Source organism: Anabrus simplex, chromosome 5 (assembly GCF_040414725.1).
Source record: "Anabrus simplex isolate iqAnaSimp1 chromosome 5, ASM4041472v1, whole genome shotgun sequence".
Lineage (NCBI taxonomy): Eukaryota > Metazoa > Arthropoda > Insecta > Orthoptera > Tettigoniidae > Anabrus > Anabrus simplex.
Window position 1 is genome coordinate 331,139,872 of NC_090269.1, and position 26,351 is coordinate 331,166,222.

At 38.7% G+C, this 26,351-nt stretch overlaps 1 protein-coding gene across 1 annotated transcript in view; it reads right to left on the reverse strand.

The window, feature by feature from the left end:
- Positions 1-26,351, reverse strand: part of LOC136874882 (telomerase reverse transcriptase) — a 105,826-nt gene that overhangs the window by 62,328 nt on the left and 17,147 nt on the right. Inside the window, exons 2-3 of the mRNA XM_067148580.2 lie at positions 23,026-23,306; positions 14,007-14,266 (exon numbers count right to left, since the gene is read on the reverse strand). Coding sequence (XP_067004681.2) covers positions 14,007-14,266; positions 23,026-23,306 — 541 coding nt within the window. The remainder of the gene's footprint in view (positions 1-14,006; positions 14,267-23,025; positions 23,307-26,351) is intronic.

Here is a 26,351-nt window from a genome sequence, read left to right on the forward strand (position 1 = left end):
ACCCTAAAACCAAACATCGGCACACTCATGGTTGCCGTGACTTGGCAACCAAGCTTCTCAGTGTGCGCTCCCCCAACCCCAAATACACTTTCATTTTTCTTTTACCATAAGCGCTCGGAAGCAGTCACTCTACAGTGTCACGTTCTTAGAGTAAACATGAAACAAAACGTTTGTGGTCTGTTACTGCAAATGAAAAATTGAAAATTATAAAGGAAACTGAAATTATTGGAAATCATGCTGCCAGTAGGAAATACGATATAGATGAATATTGTATTTGAGATTGGAGAAAGAAGAAAGATTTTATTTTAAACAGTAGTGGTGATCGTAGAGCTTTCTGCGGGCAGAGTGCACAGTTTCCTGAAATTGAAAGGATTCTGTACAATTGTACAAATACGTAACAGAAAGGCAGGAATTGGGACACCCTGTGTCTACCGAAATGTGCCAATTGAAAGCATTAGAAATAGCAAAAGAACTTAATACGCCAGAGTTTAAAGCAAGATGAAGGTAGATCAGAGATTGCTATAAGAGGAATGGACTAAGCATTAGAAGGCATACCAAAGCAATGGCAAACTACCTCACTCCTCATCTTGCCTAGTACGCCTCATTTTGGTGCTGCCATTGGTTTTTGGGGTTTCCTTATAACCGCATAACCTTTGGTGGTGCTATTTGAGGATCCAACCAGCCTCTAGGCTGATGACCTAACAGACAGACAGACCATAATTAAACAGCATGTTCCTACAGCCTGTGAAGGGAAACCGTTTTCCTTCCAGCGTCATATAATTCGGTAGCGAAAGAAAAATTCGTATCTACTTTCCCAAACTGGAAATGCAGATACGACACCCGTCTATTTTGAAATGCCATTGGACAGTACTGTGAGTGTTAAGGGATCAAAAACTGTTATCATCAGAATGGGTGGTAATGGAAAACAGAGGTGTACAGTAATGTTACATATACTTGCTGATGGAACTAAACTTCCACCGTATGTTGTCTTGAAGAGAAAGACGCATCCGAAATAAAATCTACTTGCTGGTGTTATTGTCAGAACTCAGGACCCTGGTTGGATGGACAGTCCAATAGTGGAAGATTGGATGGAATGTGTTTGGCAACGTCGCCCTATTGCACTGCTTGGACGGAAAAACTTGCTTATTATGGACAGCTATGGGGGTCACACAACAGAAGCCGTGAAGAAGCAAACCAAGGACTAAAAGACCAATCTAGCAATCATTCAATTTTTTTTTTTTGTTATTTGCTTTATGTCGCACCGACACAGATAGGTCTTATGGCGACGATGAGGCAGGAAGGGGCTAGGAGTGGGAAGGAAGTGGCCGTGGCCTTAATTAAAGTACGGCCCCAGCATTTGCCTGGTGTGAAAATGGGAAACCACGGAAAACCATCTTCAGGGCACTCGACAGTGGGGTTCGAACCCACAATCTCCCGAATACTGGATACTTTCCGCACTTAAGCGACTGCAGCTACTGAGCTCGGTTCCAGGCGGATTGACATTTATGTTACAGCCATTGCATGTCTGTGTAAACCGTCCGTTCAAAGCAGCCTTGAAACACCTGTATACTGAGTGGTTGGTGGCTGACAATCATGCATTGATGCCAACTGGCCACATTAAATGCCCAGAAGTTCAGCTGCTTTGTTCGTGGGTAAAGATGGCGTGGGATCATATCTCTGGTGACTTCGTCCGAAAAAGTTTCCAGAAGTGCAGTATTTCTAATGCTATGGATGGCAGCGAAGATGACGTTGTTTGGTAAAGTGATGGTCAAAGTGATAGTGAAAGCTCTGAAGTTGGTACTTCTGATGATGAATGAAGTGTTGACTATCGTTCTGTGACTGATAACTTTTTCTGTGTGTGTTTTACATAATTTATTGGGTACTACTTCAAGGACCCTTAAAAACTGTCTGAAACTAATTAAGATTCATGAAACTTACATAGTGAAATGATATTCTTGTTCTGTAACAAATACTGTAAATAAATTAGAGTGAAATTTAAAAAAAAAATTTTGTCCTTTAAAATTTAGGGTGCGGGTTATGGGATTATACGGGATTGTCAATTACTGTATCTTATCAAGCTGGCTGCAAAGGGAGGCTACTGAAATCCTGAAGCACACCAACAGCTTCAACCATAAGGAGAAATCTGAATGGGTCAACAAAGTCTGGTTTCCAGTCCTGAAAGCATTAAACCTTAGAGGGTACGATGACCACAGCAGGCCAGAAAAAGCAATGGGTGATCAGTTGCTTGTCTCTGCCAAGGCAGCTCGACCAATGTCGGGCTCCGTAGTGCTTCAGTCATTGGCCGAAGAACAGCCAATCAGCGACTGCCCCTCCCGCATGGCAGACCAATAGGCGAGCAGTGCACCGTAGCCTGTACTATAATTGGCCAAAGAATAGACAATCAGCAACCGCGCTCCACCGTGGCGGACCACAGTCTGCATTATATAATGAGGTGAAATTGCAACACAACCCCATTCCACTGTGAGATTTGCAGCCAGCGAAGTCAGGCAGAAATCTTGAAAATGCCAAACACAGTCTTCGGTGATACGCCAGGACCATTGCTTCTGGACCACAAACTACAAGCCCGGAAAATAGAAACATGATCTATAATGCTGGACGTGAAAGCCTCAACTGCTATGTAAGGCAACATATGAACCAACCATCTCATTCTATCAACAAGAGTACCAGTTGCATGATATTAATGTCACTGGATTAATGGTTGGTACTACAGGGACTATTCCTCTCCTTGTTGTCAAGTTCTGCAAGACCTGTAACCTGGATTAGGAAGAGAAGTTGCAGCGACTGCTTTGAAATATTCCGTCAAAATTCTGAAGAACCCCCATTGTGGGTGGAGGCGGGAGAATATATCTACAGTATGCCCTGCCTGTCATAAGTGGCGAATGAAAGGAGGACCATGGACTCTGAACTTTAAAGTGTGGTTTGGAGACAATGGTTTCCCTAGGTGAGTCTGGCTTTGATGCCACTACCTTGTGTCAGGATCCTTGTTTTCATCTTTCCTGTCCCACCTCCGCTGGTCAACTTTTGTTCTTTTCAGACCCCGATTTTTAGGTTAGCGAAGCCTGGGGAGTCTTTCATTTTCATGCCCATCATGGCCCTTGCCTTTCTTTGTCAATATCTTCCTTTTTTCAAAGTGTAGGACCTCTTTCAATTCTCCATCTGATTAGTGTTAATAGAAGAAGGTTGCCCAGTTGTATTTCCTCATGAAAAATTAATCACCACCACCATTTGAAAAACCATTTCTCGCACAGTTTGTAACAAACTTGTATATGCTGTCATTAAAAAAAAACTGTACTGGTATAAGGCTCTAAGTAATTATTATATAATCACCTTCTGACAATTACTTTTAAATTATCTCTTGCTTTTACTGTATACTTTGTCCTGAGGAGTAATTTTCAATTTATTTGAGAAAGATAAAAAATATGTAATAATAATTATTAACTTCAGTCATGTTCATAAGTCGGTGACAATTTTGAAGGAAATCATAGAACATACTTGTTCATTTTGTTCTGTCATTCGTGTTGCCCTTTCACTTACAATTAAATTGTAATTATTAAAATATATTTCAGACTGCAAAATCTTGGTAGGACTCCAAATACATTGCAGAGCCACTTGGGCATACTCTGGAGTATTTGAGCTTAACAGCCAACAATATTATTTTGTAGGCAATCCAAGGGAAAACAAACCCCTTGATTTAAGTTTCCACAGAAGAAGAATGAGATACATTCTTTGTTTTATTTGGAAAATTTTCTGTTTTGCATTTATGTCACATTTTAGTATAATTTTGCATCTGAGTAAATTTTGCATTTTATTGCATTTTCAAAACATATGAAAAAGCTGTTTCCAGGTTGTGAAAAATGAAAATATAAAGTACCAGTATACAATTTAAGAAACATTGCATAATACTGCTAATGTGGAAAATCACTACCCCTATCTATGATAAATCCACATCTCAAAAGCCAGCAGTCAGTTCACTGATGAAGCCTTTAGGGCCAATCTTCGACACCATAAAGTAGCACTGGTATCATATAACACTTCACGACACCGCAAAGAGTTTTGAATCGGAGGTCACGGTTTCATAAAAGTTGTTTTCATTTCTATATCCAGACTTAGATACTTAAAATGTGACAAGCTTTTGATGCTGTTTCCATCCAGAGTTGGTGATTTTCTGCTCGCTGATTACCATCAATTTTCTTTTTTGAATATTTATTTTAATTCAAAACTCCTTGCTTACTTAGTGCTGCTGAAAAGTAACTGAAGGTCTTGTAAATTGTCAGCAAATATCACAGTGTCATCTGCATAGTGGATAACATCTTCTGCAAAGCGGATGGTTTTCATTTGGTTCTTGTTGATTTTCTTTATTAACATCATCAGGGGAGATTTGACAAATAACTTCAGAGAATACATTAAAGAGGATTGGAGAAAGGATTTAACCTTGTCTAACATCTGTTTCTACTTCAATGTCATAGCACATGTAATGACTGTTTTAATATCCCCTCTTATTAGCATCAATGAAGCAGAAAGATAGGAGAAAAGAACCTTTTGTCTTCAAATGAACTGTTGGTTGGGTTTAACCCCTTGACCCCTGCATATTTCTTGGATTGAAACTGCATTGGGGCTGGGATTATTTTGGAGGAAACAGAGTGTCACTTCATATCATGAGAAATTTCTTACCTATAAGACCATTAAATTCCGTGGTCCAGCATTTGGTCCACCAAGACAAAGAACAGAACGGTTCCGTGGCTCGGGCAAAATGAATTTAATGAACTGGCCTGTGGTCCAGAGCTAGCGAGGCTGCCTCTTACTCGAGGCCCTGGTTACAATTCCCAGCCAGGTCAAGAGATTTTTTCCTAGTTTTGAAGACTGTCAGATAACTCCTCATTTGTTCTCGTGTAGGCTGGGTGGACCTCGAACTATACAGAACTAATTCTAACCTCCCATATGTGAGAGGTGGTCTCCTTCGCTGGTTTTTTTCTTTTTCTTTCTTATAGCTTACGGAACCAGTACTATGTCACTTGTGAATGAATTGTTGGACATAACGTTTTGATGGTATTGTAAAAACAGGAAACTGCCTATGGAATTTTCAAAGGCACCTTTTAACTGGTTTCTTCTTCTTGTGCAAATAACTTTCGAACAAAAATATTTTCTCTGGTGTAATATACTTAACCATTGTGATAATAACCTCACAACGCACCTTATAAGTCCAGTAGTCACCAGCGAACTGCCGCGACAGCTGAAAGACTTCCTATCACACCAAGCTTGACACAAGCCATATGGCGCTCGCTTGGGGATTCCCGCAGCCTGTGAGCAGAAGTGCACAGTCTTAAATTACTGTATGCCCTCTGCCTCTACCGCCTTCGTTCCACCCGTGGGTTCCACGGTATCCCCTGCCTGTCATAAGTGGCGACTAAAAGAGACCGCAGGGGCTCTCAACTTGGGAGCATGGGTTGGTGACCATGGGGCCCTTAGCTGAGTCCTGGCATTGCTTCCACTTACTTGTGTCAGGCTCCTCACTTTCATCTATCCTATTCAACATCCCTTGGTCAACTCTTGTTCTTTTATTCTGACCCCGACGGTATTAGGTTTCCGAGGCGTAGGGAGTCTTTCATTTCCACGCCCTTCGTGGCCCTTGTCTTCCTTTGGCTGATACCTTCATTTTTGAAGTCCCTTCCACTTTTCTCTCTGATTAGTGTTATATAGAAGATGGTTGCCTAGCTGTACTTCCTCTTAAAACAATAATCACCACCACCACACCCTCTATAACCCCATTGCATGTCATGTTTTAGATAGGCATATTTTGCACTGCCACATCAATTACAATACAGTAATGAACAGGAAGGGTAACAGGCCACAATCTTGACATACTTTTGTATGTATGGATATAGGCTCAGAATAGTGGATTTTTGGGGCTATAGCCCAAATTTACTGAGAATATTTTATTTCATTGAGATGAGAAACCATTTGAGGGCAGCCATGGATGTCTTCATCCTTCCTTGATGCTAATCATAATGTTAATGGTAGAGGCCCTTCTGATGACTGAAGGTATCAGCATTTGAAAAGGAAGGGCCATGAAAGACATGAAAATGAAAGACTCCTAGACTTTGCAAACATAATGCCATTCAGAAGAGAACAAGAGCGGTTCTCAATATATGTAGAATATATATATATTGCATGCACCCAGGGGATGAATTGGATAAGAGACAAGGCAAGAAACATCAGTTGTGGCTTCAGACTTTTCTACAGTGGTGACCAGCACTCATAATGGTGTCTGTATCATACTACCTAATCACCTAGTCAGAAAACTGATCCAAGTACATTGAATTAGCAATCATATGATGGCTGTTAGTAGCCTCCGTGGCTCAGACGGCAGCGCATCGGCCTCTCACCGCTGGATACCGTGGTTCAAATCCCGGTAACTTCATGTGAGATTTATGCTGGACAAAGCGGAGGTGGGACAGGTTTTTCTCCGGGTACTCCGGTTTTCCCTGTCAACTTTCATTTCAGCAACACTCTCCATTATCATTTCATAGCATCTATCATTCATTAATAATCACTTTGGGAGTGACCACCCCACCATACTAACAGCCTATATCTGCTTCATTCATTACATCCCTGACCCGGTCAATGACTGGAAAACCGGTTGTAGGTTTTCATGATGGCTATTAAACTTTCGCTAGACAGCAGGGGCAGATGCTTCATTGCCATCAAGCGCATATGCTCCACAAGTCAGACCAGATGTGGTTACCAAGCCTCCTCCACTCCTTTCTGTTCTTCTACTTTTCCTGCTCCATTACTTCCGCCACATAAAATCCAGTTTCTCCAATGTCCTTCCAAATCTGATCCGTCCACCTTCTTCTCGGTCTTCCAACTGGTCTCTTTCCCTTAATGTCTCTTTCCAATTCTCTTCTTGCTACTCATTCCTTTTCCATTCTCTTCACATGTCCAAACCATCTCAGTCTTGCTTTCTGTACGTTCCGTACTAACGGTTCTATATTTAGCTCTTCTCTGATTTTAATATTTTGGATTCTATCTCTTCTTGTCTTTTTAACCGATGTTCTTAAAAATTTCATTTCTACTGCTTGGATATTACTATCTTGTCTCTTATTAGATACCAGCATTTTTAGTCCGTATGTTACAATTGATATGAAATACTCTTTATATAATGTTAATTTCGTTCTCTTGGATACCTTGTCATTCCATAAAAGCTCTCTGACTTGATGATAAAATGTTGTACTTTTACTTAGTCTTATTAATTTCAGGGTTGATTTAATTACTTCCATTAATAATGCTACCCAGATAAGTAAACTGTTCTACATTCTCTAAACGTTCTCCATCTATGTTCACTTGGCTTCTCTTTTTCGCTTTTCCACAGTGCATGACTACAGTTTTATTTTTACTAATTACCATTCCAAACTCCTTCAGATTTTCATTCCAAATGTCCAGTCTCCTTTGTACTTCCTTTCTTCCCTTTCCCCAAATCACCACATCATCTACAAATACCAAAGCATTCACTTCATCATTACTGATACAGTACTCTGTTTCACACATTTTTTAATTTCATCCATCAATATAATAAACAATAATGGTGACAGTGCATTTCCTTGCTTGAGACCTTTTTTTGTATAAAATGTTTCAGAGTCACCACTCCCCACTTGTACACTGCCTTTACTCTCATGATACATTTTTATCTTGTTAATTAATGATTTTGGTACATTCCTTTTCCGTAGGCAATCCCATACATGTTTTCTCTTAAATATATCATAAACTTTTTCCAATTCCAAAAATACAAAGTTGATTTCGTTGTTCCTTTCCAGATGTTTTTCCATTATCGTTCGCACTGTAAATATCAAGTCTATTGTTGTTCCATTTGGTCTAAAGCCATATTGTTCTTCCTCTAAGTGTGTTTCTATCAATCAATCAATACAGATCGGCATTTAGGGCAGTCGCCCAGGTGGCAGATTCCCTATCTGTTGCTTCCCTAGCATTTTCCTAAATGATTTCAAAGAAATTGGAAATTTATTGAACATCTCCCTTGGTAAGTTATTCCAATCCCTAACTCCCCTTCCTATAAATGAATATTTGCGCCAGTTTGTCCTCTTGAATTCCAACTTTATTTTCATATTGTGATCTTTCCTACTTTTATAAACGCCATTCAAACTTATTCGTCTACTAATGTCATTCCACGCCATCTCTCCGCTGACAGCTCGGAACATACCACTTAGTCGAGCAGCTCTTCTTCTTTCTCTCAATTCTTCCCAACCCAAACATTGCAACATTTTTGTAACGCTACTCTTTTGTCGGAAATCACCCAGAACAAATCGAGCTGCATTTCTTTGGAATTTTTCCAGTTCTTGAATCAGGTAATCCTGGTGAGGGTCCCATACACTGGAACCATATTCTAGTTGGGGTCTTACCAGAGACTTATATGCACTCTCCTTTACATCCTTACTACAACCCCTAAACACCCTCAACCATGTGCAGAGATCTGTACCCTTTATTTACAATCCCATTTATGTGATTACCCCAATGAAGATCATTCCTTATATTAACACCTAGATACTTACAATGATCCCCAAAAGGAACTTTCACCCCATCAACACAGTAATTAAAACTGAGAGGACTTTTCCTATTTGTGAAACTCGCAATCTGACTTTTAACCCCATTTATCAACATACCATTGCCTGCTGTCCATCTCACAACATTTTCGAGGTCACGTTGCAGTTGCTTATTTATCACTCTATAGAGAATAACATCATCCACGGGTGAAAAATGGGTTGAATGCCTTTAATGAGGATACATATATCTCAGAAACGAAGGATATTACAGAACTGAAAACTTGTATATGGGATCTCCTTTAAAAATAAAGAAACGCGTTTTTTAGTTTTTGGAAAATCCAACTAATGGCGGTTAAACAGGAGTGACAAATTGGGGTGAATTTTTTGAAAGACTATATCTACAGATTATCTTGGAAACGTAAAATGTTACAGACGTAAGAAGTGGGTGTTGGGAATCTCCTGTAAATGTAAAGAAACAGAGGTGATTTGTTTTTGGAAACTCCATTTAAGGGGAACTCAAAAGGGGTGAAATTTTAAAATGAGAATTTTTACAGTATATCTAAAAAACACTTAACATGTTACAGAAGTGAAAAATGATATTTTTTTATCTCTATTAAACATAAAGAAACGTGTATTTTTAGTTTTCGGAAATACCACTTGGGTGGAGGGGGGTTAAAGTGACTGAAAATGGTGTTGAATTCTTTTAATTAGGCTACTGATATCTCAAAAATGAAGATGTTACAGACGTGAAATTTGATATTTGCAATCTGCTTTAAAAGTAAAGAAACACGTATTCTTGGAAAATCCAATGCAGGGTTGGGGGAGGGGGGGTGAAAGAATTGAAAAATTAATTGACTTAATTGTATGAGAATACATACATCTAATAAAAACTAAAGTTGTTACAGACGTAAAAATTGGTATTTCGATCTCCTTTAAAAACAAAGAAAAACACGTTTTGGGGGGGGAACCATCTTGGAGGGCGGGAGTGTAAAGGAGTTGAATTCCTTTCATGAGGACACAAAAATCAAAAACTGAAGAAGTTATAGTCGTGATAATTGGTATTTAGAGGATCCTTTACTATTAAAGAAACAAGTATTTTTTGCGGGAAAATTCACTTGGGGGGGGGGGGGAGGGGAGTAGTGTGAAATGAAGTGAAGAAAGTAAATTATTTTTATGGGGATACTTATATCTCAAAACTGAAGGTAATAGACATGAACATTGGTGTTTGGAATCTCCCTTAAACATATAGAAATAAGCCTTCTTTTAATTATTTTTTGGGGGGGGGTGGTAAATAAACTTAACGGCGGTAGGGTGTAGAAGGAGGTGAGACCAATTGATTTTACTGTTATTAATGTACTTATAAGGATCCTCCGTTGATCAGGCAGCAGCGCGCCGGCCTCTCACAACTGGGTTCCGTGGTTCATTTCCCGGTCACTCCATGTGACATTCATGCTGGACAAAACGGAGGTGGGACAGATTTTTCTCCGGATACTCCGGTTTTCCCTGTCATCAGCCATTCTAGCAACACATAATGATAATAATAATAATAATAATGTTCCGGACCGTCATCAAATGTGCGGACCGCGCTGGAAACGGCTACTGGACGGGTAATGACCAAGAATGCAGTCCGGCCGCCGGTTCAGTGCTGTCAAGGCACCCAATATAACACCACGCCGGATTCCTGAAGGATTTTATCCATATTAAAAATGATTATAGGAAAAGATGGCAAAGATTTACGTACACAACTGACCGGGAAGAATACCTGAGCCTAGCCCGGGAAGTACGAACTCGATTGCTGGAAAGGAAGATTGAAAAATGGGAGGAAACGTGCCGTAAAATAAGAGAAAACGAGTCAGATCGCGAATTTCGGCGGATTATATATCTAAAACAATAAGCATTCAATTATAAATTTCAGTATAATACCGTAGCGAAGCACGGGTATCTTGCTAGTTTATATATATAAGAAAACATAAAGGTCCGATAATACTGCCTTGAGGAATTCCCCTCTTAATTATTACAGGGGCAGATAAAGCTTCACCTACTCTAATTCTCTGAGATCTATTTTCTAGAAATATAGCAACCCATTCAGTCACTCTTTTGTCTAGTCCAATTGCACTCATTTTTGCCAGTAGTCTCCCATGATCCACCCTATCAAATGCTTTAGACATGTCAATCGCGATACAGTCCATTTGACCTCCAGAATCCAAGATATCTGCTATATCTTGCTGGAATCCTACAAGTTGAGCTTCAGTGGAATAACCTTTCCTAAAACCGAATTGCCTTCTATCGAACCAGTTATTAATTTCACAAACATGTCTAATATAAATCAGAAAGAATGCCTTCCCAAAGCTTACATACAATGCATGTCAAACTTACTGGCCTGTAATTTTCAGCTTTATGTCTATCACCCTTTACTTTATACACAGGGGCTACTATAGCAACTCTCAACTATCCCTCAGTCTTTTGTCTATGACTTTCTCCATTATTTTTAGCCATATGATAATAGGGTTGTACCTCTATAATTTTCATATTTCTTCCTATTTCCTTTTATGAACAATGGTACAATGCTTCCTTGTTGCCAATCTTCAGGTACCCTTTCATCCTTCCATACGGCATTGAGGGCTCGATATAGCCACTGTAGTCCATTGCTTCCTGCTGCCTTAAACATATCAGCATTGAATTTGTCTTTTCCACTTGCTTTACGTTTGGTCACTGCCTTCACTGCCCTTTCAAGTTCCAACCATGTTATCGGGTTCTCTTCTTTTTCTCCATCTATTATTTTCATTTTCTTATCTCCTTCTTCCTCCGAGCAGTCTTCCTCATTATAAAGTTTTTCAAAATATTTTGCCATCACCTTCTGAAAACCCCTTTTGTCATTTACTATGGATCCATCTTCTGTAATGCCTTGATTATTTTTTGATTTATTCTTTTCGATTTTATTACTCTGTATAATAATTTCTGATTTCCTCAACTATCTTGCTCAATTTCGTTTGTAAACTCTCCCCAACATTTCTTCTTTTCTTCCTTGATATTCCTCTTTACTTGTAGTTTCAATCTTTTGTATTCCACATGTAACCTTTCTATCTTATTCTCATCCCTCTGATACGTTTTTTGCTTTTCCTTATCCATTTCTTTCTTCACCTTGTTCCTTTCTTTTATTTCTTTTTCTATTTTGTCTGTCCACCACCGTGTCTCCTTTCCCTTAACCTTTGCTTTTGTTTTCCCGCATACCTCAATTGCTGCTTCCACAATAATATCTGTCTTAAATTGTCCCACTCTTCTTCTCCACTTCATATTTCTGTGTTAGGCAACTTCCTTTTATCCAATCTTGGAATGCCATTCTTTTATCCTCCTCCTCCAATTTCCAAATCCTGATTTTTGGTTTCTTCTAAGAGGAATTTTAGGGATTTTTACTCCTTTTAATAACACAATTAATAATCTATGATCACATACTATACATCTATACTATCAATTATTATTCTCAATGGTGAGACACACAAGAATGTGGATAGTTTTACTTATTTGGGCAGCATAGTTGCCTAAGGGCTATGGAAAAGGAACAAAATCTCAATCAGGAAATTGAGTTTTCCTAAGTTTGTACTATTATATGGGTCAAGGTGTATAAGAGCAAATACAGAATAGACAATATGCGACACTCAGCGAGATATCGAGGGACAGCTATTAGAGCTCTCTCTAGCGGATTGCCATGAGAACTACTGATTCTGTCATAAGAGAATGTGTATTTGTGTGTGAAGTTTTTGGTATTATTTATGCATTTTCAGTGAGTTGACATAATTAAATAGTAGCGTGTGTCATTCCTTGATATCACCTCTCAACATGAGGGGAAAGGTATGTGCTGTGTTTGGTTGCAGTAACTATGAAGTAGAGAAGAATGCACAGTCTTTCTTCTGTTTCCCTCGTGACAAGAAAATGGAAGTAATAATGGCTTTAAATATAATACGCATATTTTGTTGTATAGTGCAGCAATTAACCTTCAATACCGATGTGTTGTTGTAGGTGTGTTCTGTGCGTTTGACTTAATTCAGGAAAATACATATACATATGAGTGTGGCTGGTTGTGTTCCAAGTTACCCCATTTGGAATGCCGTAATGTGTTGTCAGGCACTGAAGAAAATATGGGTGATTTAAGAAATGTTTTATTTTGTTGAAACAATATGATGATGCAAATTTGCTTTACCCTAATGTAATGGCATTATGGCAAGTATTGCTTATAGGGAAAGTTTGAAGGTTTTTGAGGCTAAATTTATAGATTTTCTTGCTGTTAGTAGGCTTCAAGTTAAAAGGAAAATTGTCCAGCTCTTACATGTAAATTCATTGAATCATGTGTGTAAGGAATGTGCCGATATTTTTGTTGACAAGTGTTTTAATATGATGATACAATGCTTTTAAATGAGAAAAAAAAATCTAGCCATGAATGTTCCGGCAGGAATTCTAAAGCTAAAAAGTAATGCATACATGAAAGATCAAGCCCTTTCACAGCAGTCTAATTCACATCTTGATTATATGTCTAATTTCAGTCTTTAAATAATAACCTGTTAAATAATTCTCCATTCATTTATCCAGAATTGCTTTAGCAACTTTGAAGTTAATATCTTAGTAACACTTTCTTTCTAGACGTAATTTATTTATCCATTTCTGTATATACATTTCCATTGATATTTGAATTTAGCGCAAATTTTCAGGTCAGGCCACTAGGAGCGCCACTTGCGACTTGTCTCTCATTTTAACAAGGCTAAATCCGGAAGTGTCGCGTATTGTCTCTACTGTATTTGATAAGAGCAACAAAACTGATCTACTATCAGGAACTCTGGATCATCCAAAACAACATAAAATCTGTATTCTATATAAGACGAGGCATGGGAGGTACCAAAAGTGAATACTTCAAGTTGTGAACTTTCATCACCTAGTTTGTAAATAATTTTTAACATTTGTAATAATGTTTATTTTAACTGCTTATGGTCTGAACAATGGCCTGGACTATTTCCAATTATCAGCTCCAGAAAATGAAACCAAGCTAGTGTAATAGGATGGAAATAAAAAATCATGCAGGAAATGAAACCATCAGAGACAGACTTGAATGGAAACCATCAGGTAAGGAAGAGAATACCTAGATAAACATGGTGAAAACCTGTCCACAAGAGAAGGTAAGACCTAGGTGAAGTAAAGAGGATTGCCATCAGCAAGATTAGATAAAACTGATGTCCTATATTCCATAAGAGACAGGATTTTATAAATCAAGTCAAATTTGGACCCTAAATGAAACAAGCAAAACATATTAATATTGAGATACCTCCCTGCATATTAATTAAAACACAGATGACCTGAACAGTGCAGAATCATGACTTAAAGAAACAAATATATAATGAAAATGACTTAAAAGATAGGAACAAAGTATAATCACTAAATAATTACCTTTGGGCAACCAATCCTTTTGCATTCTCTGTAAAATTTTCTTCAGAACTTCCTGCTTCACAGATCCATAAGCATCCATAATATCAACACGTACAAAATATAGCTGTGGTTGTCCATTTTCTCTCCACCAAGCATGTAATCTATGCCAGTACTGGGAAAGGTCTTTTGCATCCTTAAAATTTCCTTCTTGCATTTTCTTGTCAAATAATGTATGCAATAAATCACTGGCATCTTGTAGTGAACGACTTATATTCTTTTCTCTGTTGGGGGAAGGAGAAGTAATCATGAGAAGTAAGAAACAAATTGAGAACATCAAAATAATGATCACCTATTACACAGCACACTACAGTAAAACGTACACGATATAAGTATTTAACCCGCAACTGGTCGCTATATAAGATTTTCTCTCACATTAATTTTTATTGTGATATTACTTCACATTGATGATAGGGAGGTGACTGTTCCCTGTTCTAGCTGAGTTTATAACTGTCATGAGTAGAGCGATTCACATTTGAAGGGTAAGCACCCCCTCCCCTAGTCAGAACAAAGGTTGCTATGTGTCCGTGCGTGCTGCGTGAGAGTTTCTCCCAACGTGCGACTAATGACATTGGTGTTATGTTGAAGTGGAGCGGGAAAATTACTCCTGTTGTACGAGTTAGTATTTGTATTATGAGCACTTCTTGTTTTTGAAAATGTTACTGTGTTCAGAAACCTTGCTTTGTACATAAATATTACTAGATATAATGCATGTGTGAGATTTTATTTTTTACAACTTCAGGGCGGAAGTTATTTTTATGTAAGTTACATTGTATATGTTACTTTAAGTAGTAATTTGTATCTTTAATAAATAGCTAATCATTTAATTTTTATTTAAAATATATCAGGTAGAACTTGCGTTTCATTTCAGTAGTAAATTTCAGCCTTCAAATTTGTGTAAAATGTCATATTTATTTTAATGCGAGAGAAAGTCTCGCGCGACCACTCACGTTACATTTCGGCTAGCAACCACTCGCGGGTTAAGTATTCAGCCAGTAACAAAAAAATATTCATGTTATAAATTAACTTATAAGTTTAACAAAAGAATTCTCAACGATGAAGGTCTGGAAAAATATATACAATGTTGAAAATTTCCACACAAATCTAATATCATTTTGTTGATTAACTAAGAATGGCTTGGTACATCTATACATGTTTGAGTCAGGTTTAGTTTATTGTATGTTTAACTTGTTTTAGTTTTAGGTTATGTTTATTTTGAACTATGGTACTGTGGGTACTGGTGTATTGGCAAGGGTGTTGGTGAGTTAGTTGGCAAAACATGGCAACGGAATACAGTCCATTTTTCAATTATGGCAGTTTCAATCATGCTAAAGGAACACTTAACAAGTCATGCAGTCTGAAATATTTTATAAATGTGGAAATATAGCATTGTGTTATAAACGTGTGAATTATTAAGCCCAATAATACATAAAATAAGGTTCCCAGTAAATCTGTTTATGAGGGCTAATCTCAAGAATCACTGAATGGATTTTGACAAACAGCATGTATTGAGGAAGGGGTACATGTATGAAACAATGTTAGAGGGTACGAGTAAAATTCAAACAAATTTTTCTTTGACTGCATTCAGCTTGTCCATTTGTGTTTTAAGATAAGAAAATAATAATTTATTTAACGTGCACAATGTGCAAAGAATTCCTATATAAAACATTAATCTTTGTTGCAAAATTTCACCAGTGATTCTGATCGCTGTTTAAAATTTAAAACATGGTACCTAGTACAGTGTGCACCACATCTTAAACATACACAGTTCAAACCTGGTTCATGATAACGCTTTATATTACACAGTTTATAATGGAACCCATGAACGAACAACCTTGTCAGCAGGTGTCGCAGTTCATATCCACCCTGAACCCACTCGCGATTTAGCATGGCATCGGTAGAGTAGAAATCTTCCCAGATGTCAGCCTTCTTCAATCGTAGGTCTCGAAGCAGATGTATATAGGGTGTTGTTGCTGGAAGTAACAACTGTAACCTTAGCTCTTCCACATAAAATCCCTCTCTGGATAGCTCATACACGAGCCGGGAAGGAGAATATTTGGAGAGGCACAGAGCCTGTTTCAAGTAGATTGCCTTCAACTTCCCGATTTTATCTAACTGTTTCATACTCAAATGTTCCCAAATGTTTTCCAAGCCATATGTTGCTATAGGGCTGATTTTTAGATGAAAGAGTTTTATGGCCGTTTCTAAAGACAAGTTTCTCAGATGCTTAATGTCAGATATTGCTTTCATAGATGCATTTAGACGGTCCAGGAGATGGAGGGTGAAAACATTACCTTGGGTTTGAGAAATTACACCCAAGTATTTAAAATGCTTTACGGACTTAAGTTCTTGGTCTTCATAATAGAAGTTCCATGAGGCCCCCTCTTCTAAACGTCATGGAAACTGTTTTTTCTACATTCAGTTTGAGCTCATTTTTATTTATCCAGCCTACTATTTGATTGAATGATTCCTGGAGTTCCTTCTCTGACGTTGATGTTAAGACCATATCATGAGCGTACATTAATAGCTTGACGCTTTCCTGGTTTACTAAATCTACTATGTCTGCTGTCGCAATGATGAATAATAATGGACTTAATGGGTCTCCCTGTAATACCCCGGTTGTTTGTTCCAAAATAATAGATTTGGTAATGCCATCATCTACTTCTATTGAATTGTTGAGCAGTAAGTTCCTAATCAGCGGTATAAGGTAGTTCGTACTACCAATGATACTCTCCAATTTTTCTAACAGTATGGTTCTGCTTATGGTGTCAAAAGCTTTTGAATAATCTATAAAGATGGCATGCAATTTACCCCCTGGTTTCTTTAAGGCTTCTTCTATGTCATTCTGGAGACAGCGGATAGCTAAAGTCGATTTTCCTTTTCTAAATCTGAATTGTGACTCCGGTAGGTTATTTTCCACCAGTTTAATGAGACGTTTACCTACTAATGAAGTTAAAGTCTTTAGTAGAGTACACTCTAGCGCTATTCCTCTATATGAGTTGGGATCTGCGGTATCACCTTTGCCTTTATATAGCATTTTAATAGTAGATTTTCTCCAGTTGTCTGGTATCCTACCTTGCCGCAAGCATTCATTCATTCATTCATCCATTCATTCATTAGGTGAGTGATGGATTCACCCAATTTTGGGAGAGCAGCTTTAAGATGTTCATTAAAAATGTGATCTGGGCCACATGCCTTGTTATCTTTAGATGCTGTAATAGTTGATACAACCTCATTAATTGAAAATTCGTCAATTTCAGGGATTATTTGAAAAACTGGCACGAAATAATTAGTAGGTCATGTGTCTCTCTCTTGAAGCACTGCACTCAAGTGCTTTTCCCAAACTTCCATTGGTAAGTTCCTGGAGAACTTCGGTTGTCTAGGCTTCAGAGCCAGGTAAGGATCTAGACTGGCACGTTCGATAAGTTTCTTTTCTTCTTCCTCTCTATATAGATTTTTGGCTTCTTTTAGTAGTAGTTTGTATGTTCTCCTTTTACTGGCATATATTTCAAGGAATTCTTTTGTTTTCTCTCTGTTTTCGGGCTGTATGTAATGCTTCCAGCACATCTCTACGACATTTATAGCATTCCTTGGTGAACCAGGGCTGAGATTTCCTGACCACAGGTATTGTTGGTAGAGTAGCATTCTGGAGCAGCACTTCTAGATATAATGCAGCCTCATTAAGATTACCCTCTCGTAATAGGTTAAGTATCGTTTGATTATCTTCACCACAGATAAGAGACAGATTACTTTTTCTACTTATTTTTGTACGGTCTCTAACTGTATCAAGCGTTCTAGGCCTATTCTCCAGCTGTAAGGAAGTTGCAACTGGTAGGTGTTTCCGTTGCACCTCGAGAATAACCACCTGCTTGATCGGCACAAACTTAGAGTTTATAAACACCAAATCTATTGTGCTAGCACCATTATGAGACATGTAGGTATTCATGTCAGAGGCATTCACCAACCAAAGACCTTCCTCTTCTAAGAAGTCCAAAACTTCTGTTGATTTTCGATGTTCTGTATCGATGCGACAATTTAGGTCTCCGGCAAGGATAATGGCATCATCCCTAGTAGTCACAGTTAAAGCTTTACTAACTTCCTCAATAATCTCAGTTGATGAGAAATCTGGCTGGAAATATACACAGACACATACACACGGCTTGGTTCGAACTACTAAAACCTTCGTAGATCTGTATTGTACACTAAATGGTGAGAATTGATCAGTGAACAGACATGCAATGCCTCCTTTGGGTCTCCCTACTGGAGGTTTTTCTGCCATGACGAATGTTGAATAATGTCTACTAGTTTGCCACGCATGCATTAAAAATGTTTCCACTAGGATTATTACATCAAATTCCTGTATCATCTCTTCTAGTGTGTTTGTCATGCTCAGCAGTCCTTCAATATTCCATAATAGTAGCTTAATCTTTGATGTAGGCAAAACGTTGTCGTCCTTATCAGGATTTGGTTAAGAGCATTGTACCCGAGCCGTTATAAGAAAATGTATTCAAGTCATCCCATGAGTTTGTACTCTTCATCTGTGTTTACCATTGGCGCTTATGTGTTAATCTGTTCTTACTCCTTGCCTAGTCTCTGTGTTTATATCATTGTTGTCTTTAATCTATGAAGAAAAAACTATGACCCTAGGTGTATGATGTGATGTGATGTTGCAAAATATCCAGCAAATTGAACTTCTGAGTGCAACTAAAGTTTCCGGCGATGTGCAAAGTAAAACTTTACGTAAATCTTCAGTGACGCCTAGGCTATTTATGACATCTGTTGGCAGAGCTGCAGAGGACCAAACCAGCCTTCGGGCTGAATACCCAGCAGCTTCATAGAAAATGGCAGCGTGAATCACAAAGTTGAAAGACAATGGAATTGGACGACCTGCAAATTATTATTTTTTTGCTATTTGCTTTACGTCGCACCGACACAGATAGGTCTTACCGCGACGATGGGACAGGAAAGGCCTAGGAATGGGAAGGAAGTGGCTGTGGCCTTAATTAAGGTACAGCCCCAGCATTTATCTGGTGTGAAAATGGGAAACCATGGAAAACCATCTTCAGGGTTGCCGACAGTGGGATTCGAACCCACTATCTCCCGGATGCGAGCTCACAGCTGTGCGCCCTTAACCGCACGGCCAAACCCGCAAATTTCAAGTGAGTGTCATGTTAAAATCAAATGTTACACAGGATGTAGTGAACAGTACATCAATGAAACCCAAACTGGTCGAAGGTCAAAATAAAATTATTGTGAATTGGATAAGCAACAACACCGACCGACCGATTTCAAAGAAATTGGAATTTATTCAACATCTCCCTTGGAAAGTTATTCCAATCCCTACCTCCCTTTCCTATAGACGAATATTTACCCCAGTTTGTTCTCTTGAATTCCAACTTTACCTTCATATTGTGATCTTTCCTACTTTTAAAGACACCACTCAAATTTATTCGTCTACTAATGTCGTTCCACGCCACCTCTCCACTGACAGCTTGGAACATACCGCTTTTAACACATTAGAAATTTCATTATTGGTCCGCATTAAATTTCTGTATAATCTTAAATATCCAAATTTATTTTTAAAAATTGTTTCACCTATTCAATACATTACATTCACTTCAACATTATGACTTACACATTATAAATCAAATTCCTTATTGGGACATGTTTCGCCCTGTATGACAGGCATCATCAGCCTGTACCTCGTCCTCAAAATCATAAATTATCGGGATCCCGATTGTCTATTACTAGGTTTCCTTGTCATATTAAACATGAGAAATATAAGTTAAAATGTACATCTCTGATTGTCAATCTTAAATGAACTAGTGGAATATTTGTACTATTTGCTTATAAAATCACATTAAAATCGTGTTTGAATCTCTGGCATTGATAGCATCGCATAGGAGACGGGATGTACGGCCTCACATCGCAACGATAGGTTGTTACCTTGACTTTCTCTGGCAACACTGATAATTTGGAGACTATGAACGCACCCGTGGCAACGTCTTCAACGTTGACTTTGCGCGTAATGTGCCGGACGTGTGTCACGCCACGGTGCTTCATGTCTTCCATCAATTCATCGTCAGTGTTCAGTACAAGATTACGGTGGAAAATAACTCCACGAACCAGATTCAAGGTTTTGTGCTCTTCCACATTGACGGGGATGTCGCCAACGTGGTCGCACTTAAGCAACCGATCTGCTTGGAGCACAGTGCTCTTCTTCAGAAGCAAACCACCATTGCACATTTTCTTCAGATCCTCAAGTTCACCGTATACACCTTCGATGTGTCGACTGAAAAGAACCGATTTAACCAGCTTGAAATCGTGCCTATCAGTTCTGGTAGCAACCAGGAACCTAGGGAAGCTGGAACCCAGACTAATACGCTGCTCTTGTTCCCAAGGGGTTGCTCCCCTTAGGGAATCAAAAGTTAAAGACTTGGGTAGAGAACTACCCGAGGCGGCAGGCGGAAGTGGTTTCGACGCCATGCCCGAAATCATCCTCCCCGAATACCACCCTCTCCGATCAGGGATCTCTGTATCCGAACCAAGCAGCCAAGGCAATACCCACCTGGTCATAGCCGGTACTGCCCGGGGTCCGATGTTGGACGAGGCCTAATATGGGAGGACTGAGGCAATGAGCAGTAGGACTCCCTTCCTCCAGTCACCCGCAATAGCATGTACCCCATAATGTGTACAGAGCACTAAATATAGGGAAAAATAAATAAAAACAATTAATAAGAATATGTCCTTCTGGCATTCGGCTGTGCGGGAACCTGTGTTGTCAGGCGGATACTACTGCAAGGGTACAGGATACTCCCACCCGCCGCTTCCTGGGTGGTTACTGACACGGACTTTCAAGCATATTACAAGTGACTATTCTCATTTTGGTTCCGTATTGAAGTTGACGTATGTCTCAAGTATTATTACAATATTATAAGTCCACCTGTTCAATACAATACAATATGATCCACTATTTCATATGGTCAAATGTATTATGTATTATGTATAAAAAACATTTGACCATATGAAATAGTGGATCATATTGTATTGTATTGAACAGGTGGACTTATAATATTGTAATAATACTTGAGACATACTTTCAAGCATAGTCGCACACGTAGGAGGCCCATATCCGAGCAGCACGCACATAAAAATTTTTGAATAAGTCTACAACGAACCCTCAAAAAACAATAAAAAATAAAGAGGGGACCATGGCCACATGACCCTTTTAGTCACCTTCTACGACAGGCAGGGATTATTAGTGAATGTATTCAGCCCCTCCCATCCACAGAAGGTCCACCACATGATATCCAACCGCAATCCATGTCCGTGCCTAGGTCGCCCCTTTTAGTCACCTCTTACAACAGGCAGGGGATACTGCGGGTGTATTCTACAGGTGCGTCCCCCACCAATGGGGTTCTTATACAATTAAAACACCAATTAGGTAGCACATTAATAATAATTCACTGAACTGAGAATCTGGTTGAAATTGTCTGAGTGTTGTCAGTGTAGACATAAAGTTTAACAGAAACAACTTTATGTCATCCTTATTTGTCTTCCAGCCACCTGTACTCCCATCACCCTCCCTTAGTCCATCCTGTTTCCCTGAATACACCCCTCTACAACTCTTCAAAAGAAACCTATACGTACCATTGCAGTTCAAGTGAATCTCATCTGAGTGCAGATTCCTATTTCCTATCCACCCATTAGGACCTATAAATATTACCTCCAATTTCCTTACTTACCCACTCCATAGCCTCATTTACAATCAACTGCCAGTCATTATCCAAATGATAAGACCCTCTGGCTCCCTTAAATTTATCCCAAACTGCACTAACCAGAGCCCACACATCCCTAACTAAGTTGGTACCCATTCCTACTTGCCACATTGTTGATACCAACGTAAAAAACTGCTATTTGCTTTACGTCGCACCGACACAGATATGTCTTTTGGTGACAATGGGACAGGAAAGGCCTAGGAATTGGAAGGAAGCGGCCGTGGCCTTAATTAAGGTACAGCCCCGCCATTGCCTGGTGTAAAAATGGGAAACCACGGAAAACCATCTTCAGGGCTGCCGACAGTGGGGCTCGAACCCACTATCTCCCGAATAGTGGATACTGGCCGCACTTAAGCGACTGCAGCTATCGAGCTCGGTACCTTAAACAAAACAAAAAAACTAACCACCTTCTCCTTACCCTTCTACTTTCCTCAACGTCTGCCTTAAACTAATTCTTGGGTAACACTCTACCCTAGTTCTCTTTCCTCCACACACTTTCCCCACATGCCGAACAAAAAGTCCCCCATGACTAGAGCCTCAACCCCATCCATGAACATTAGCCCACCTGTCTGCCCCTCCCTGTTATCTACTTACTCCACAAGAAGACTAGGCCTAATTACATTCCTAAAACTCTCTTTCCCTCATATTCCCTAATGCTGGCTCACACCTGCAGTCCCTATATGTGCAATCATCAGCCATGTTTTAATCTTCACCAAAAAATGAAATAGGTAATAAGAAAATATCAACCTAAATTCAATTTTTTTGGATTCTCTGAATAAAAATATAAATATCAAAGGAAAGAAATATGCAGAAAGAAACATGTGATTCTTCAGGTGCAGCTCTGTTCTCCCTCATACATGGAGAGCAATCTCTGTGGATGCATGTTTCAGGCTAGAATAGGCTTGCTTGGTTAGTCATTGGAAGTACAAGCACAAAAAAGCATTGAGGGCAAAAGGGTTGTAGACAGGATAAATTGTATACTCAGAAAGACGTAACAGCCAATGATATCTTTCTGTTCAGAAACACGAATAACAAGCAAGTACAGAGAGACTCAACATTGAAAACAAAGAACTGACATTCATCAGACACAATAAATCACTGGGATACACCTGTAGCCCAAGGTGAAATGTAGTATTAAAACAGTACTAAGGCATACTAAGAATGAAATATATATGTAATAATGGATAAAATGGAAACTGAATTACCTTGGTCTGAGCAGAGGTCTGGCACCATTCTCCTTGGGAAGAAACCTTAATGAGCTAAGAGCTGGCATAGAAGTCTTACTCTCTATAATAGCAGTATTTGAGGGTGTAATCTCTTTCACTTTCTCAGCTTGCTTCATATCATTGTAGGCTCTGTATGTGATACTTTGCCATACTCTCTTCCAGTAAAACAGTAGCTCATATTTTCCTGAAGCTGTCTCAGTTACATAAAAATGTACTCCAATGATTACTAAGACATACTGTTCCACAAGCCATAGTAAGACCTAAAAATAAAACCATAAGTAACATAAATTCTTACACAGAGTCTTCATTATAGACCGTTATGCCATTAGCATTCAGTCTAGATGCACCTCTGAACAACCAGTGAACCTCCAAAATGGTGTATTTGCAAATAGCTCTGTAGCCTATTTGCTTTAACTCCTCTTAACTTGAAATCATTCGTAACTGAATATAACTACACTCACCAGCACAGAAAATAAAACACTCAATTCCTCAAAAACACAGATTTCAATCACTTTTATGACATTAATCTACTATTTTATGATAAAATATTGTGGTATGCATTCCTTTCGCTGTTAAGAACAATTTCTTCTAAACAACTGGACTGAATTAATCCAGAAATACAGAAGTAACACGTATGGATTTTAATTCAAGCAAATTTTATGGAAGCTCATGAAGTTACTTCACCTTTGTTTTCACTTCACACTTCACGGACTTCTTTTCTCATCCTCCGAGGCATGTATTACCTCCTCTTGCATCAATCACAGCATCCTACTTCTCAGGCATGCTCCTGATTAACCCTAAATGGACCAAGGGGGGTTAAAAAATGTCCACCTATTCCTAATATTCTTGGAGTTTTCATAATATTGTAAACTAGAGATATGCAATCTCTATTTTATGTGTTTACAAGGGTGTATTTAGGTATTTGGTTAGAAAGATATCTTGATGTGCAATGGAAAGACAAATATTCCTCTCAGAATCATAATAGACATCAAATAGCCACACTCTTGGTCCACCAGTAACCCACAATTTTATAATGGTACTCAAATATTTCAGCCACTGGTTGTGGCATCATACACAACCATTAACGGCTCAAGGGAGATAGGGTCATCTTCCCTATCCTTCACTTGAGTAATTCTTGTCTGGCGCATCCACGTTGCAGGGGTGGGTATCCTCCACATCAGTAGGCCGGTGTGAAGTAGAGCTAAGTTCAGACAGGGACCCAGTCTCACGGGGTATAGCGTGGAACCCATGCCCAGGGTTACGGGTGAAGACCTTAACAGCATTTTAGGCACAGAAGGAAACCTTTGGAATGGTGAAGATGGTGGATGAGGCAACCCACCCTTTCTGGGGAAAATTAGAAGAGGAAACTACTGCCTTGTGGAGAAGAGGGATCTTCAAAGGCTAAGGGAGTGAACCCCAAAAGAAAATCCTCAGATGCGTTAGGCTTAGCATTTCAGCAGATGAGTAAATTTGTACTTGCTTTCAACTACAATACAAGCCTCGGATGGAAATTTAAAAATGGAAGTGGAATTGACAAGTCTTTGACTAAAGTTGCACAGCATGATGGTAATGCTGATGTTTGTGCAAATGTTAGATCAGAGAACAAAACCCGATTTGGAACAATAAATATTTTAACAATGAATGGGAAGGAAAACAAATTGATTGATCTAATGGAGAGACGAAAACTCGACATCCTAGGATTAAGTGAAGTGAAATGGAAAGGAATGAAGAAACTAAAAAAGGGGTACACCTTGTACTCGATGGGTAACAGTAAAGAGAAAAGAAATGGAGTGGGATTGGTAGTGAATCAGAATGTCGAACCAATAGCTGAAGTTGAGCATTAAAAGTAATAAACTTCATTGTTAGGTTCCGTATTGAGTTGAGACTATGCTTAAAGTAAATACAAAATTTAAATATTCCACCTTCTCAATACTAAAAAATCATTTGATGTTTTTGTATAAACACCAAATGATTTTTTAGTATTGAGAAGGTGGAATATTAAAATTTTGTATTTACTTTAAGCGAAGTTGAGCATGTAAATGAAAGAATTATAACAATGCACATAAATGTAAACAAGGAAATACTGAAGATAATAACAGGTGTATGCTCCACAGACAGGATGTAGCGTGGAAGAAAAAAAAGAGTTCCTCAACGAACTGGAAACACATACTGTTGGAGATGAGATCATGATAATGGGAGATCTGAATGCTCATGTAAGAACTGATAGAATGGGATATGAGAATGTTCTGGGCCCACATGGGTATGGCAATAGAAATGAAGATGGAGAGAAACTGTTGGACTTTTGTATCAGAAATAACCTGATAATAAAGAACACCTGGTTTAGGAAGAGGAACGGCCATAAGATCAGCCGATATACTTGGGATGGACAATATGGAACACTCATCGATTTCATAATAACAGACCGAGAATGGGGAAGATACGTCATGAATACAAAGATAATCCCCAATGAAAGTATGGAAGGTGATCAAATATTATTGATTGTGGAATTAAAACAAGTAAAAATCCCTAAAATTGTACTGAAGAAGAAACCAAAGATCAAAATTTGGGAATTGGAGGAGGAGGATAAAAGAATGGCATTCCAAGATTGTATAAAAAGGAAGTTGCCTAACACAGAAATACAAAGTGGAGAAGAAGAGTGGGACAATTTAAGACAGACATTTGTGGAAGTAGCAATTGAGGTAAGCGGGAAAACAAAAGCAAAGGTTAAGGGGAAGGAGACACAGTGGTGGACAGACAAAATGAGAAAAAGAAATAAAAGAAAGGAACAAGGTGAAGAAAGAAATGGATATGGAAAAGCAAGAAACATATCAGAGAGATGAGAATAAGATAGAAAGGTTACATGTGGAATACAAAAGATTGAAACTACAAATAAAGAGGAATATCAAGGAAGAAAAGGAGAAATGTCGGGGGGAGTCTACCAACAAAATTGAGCAAGCTAGTCAAGGAAATCAGAAACTATTATACAGACTAATAAAATCAAAAAGAATAAATCAAGAAAAAAATCAAGGCATTAGAGAGGGAAGAGGGATCCATAGTACATGACAAAAAGGGTCTTCGGAAGGTGATAGAAAAGTATTTTGAAAAACTTTATAATGAGGCTGAGATAAGAAAATGGAAATAATAGATGGAGAAAAAAAGAGAACCTGATAACATAGTTGGAACTTGAAAGGGCAGTGAAAGCAATGACCAAACATATAGTAAGTGGAAAAGACAAATTAAATGCTGATATGATTAAGGCAGTAGGAAGAATTGGACTACAGTGGCTATACAGAGCCCTCAATGCC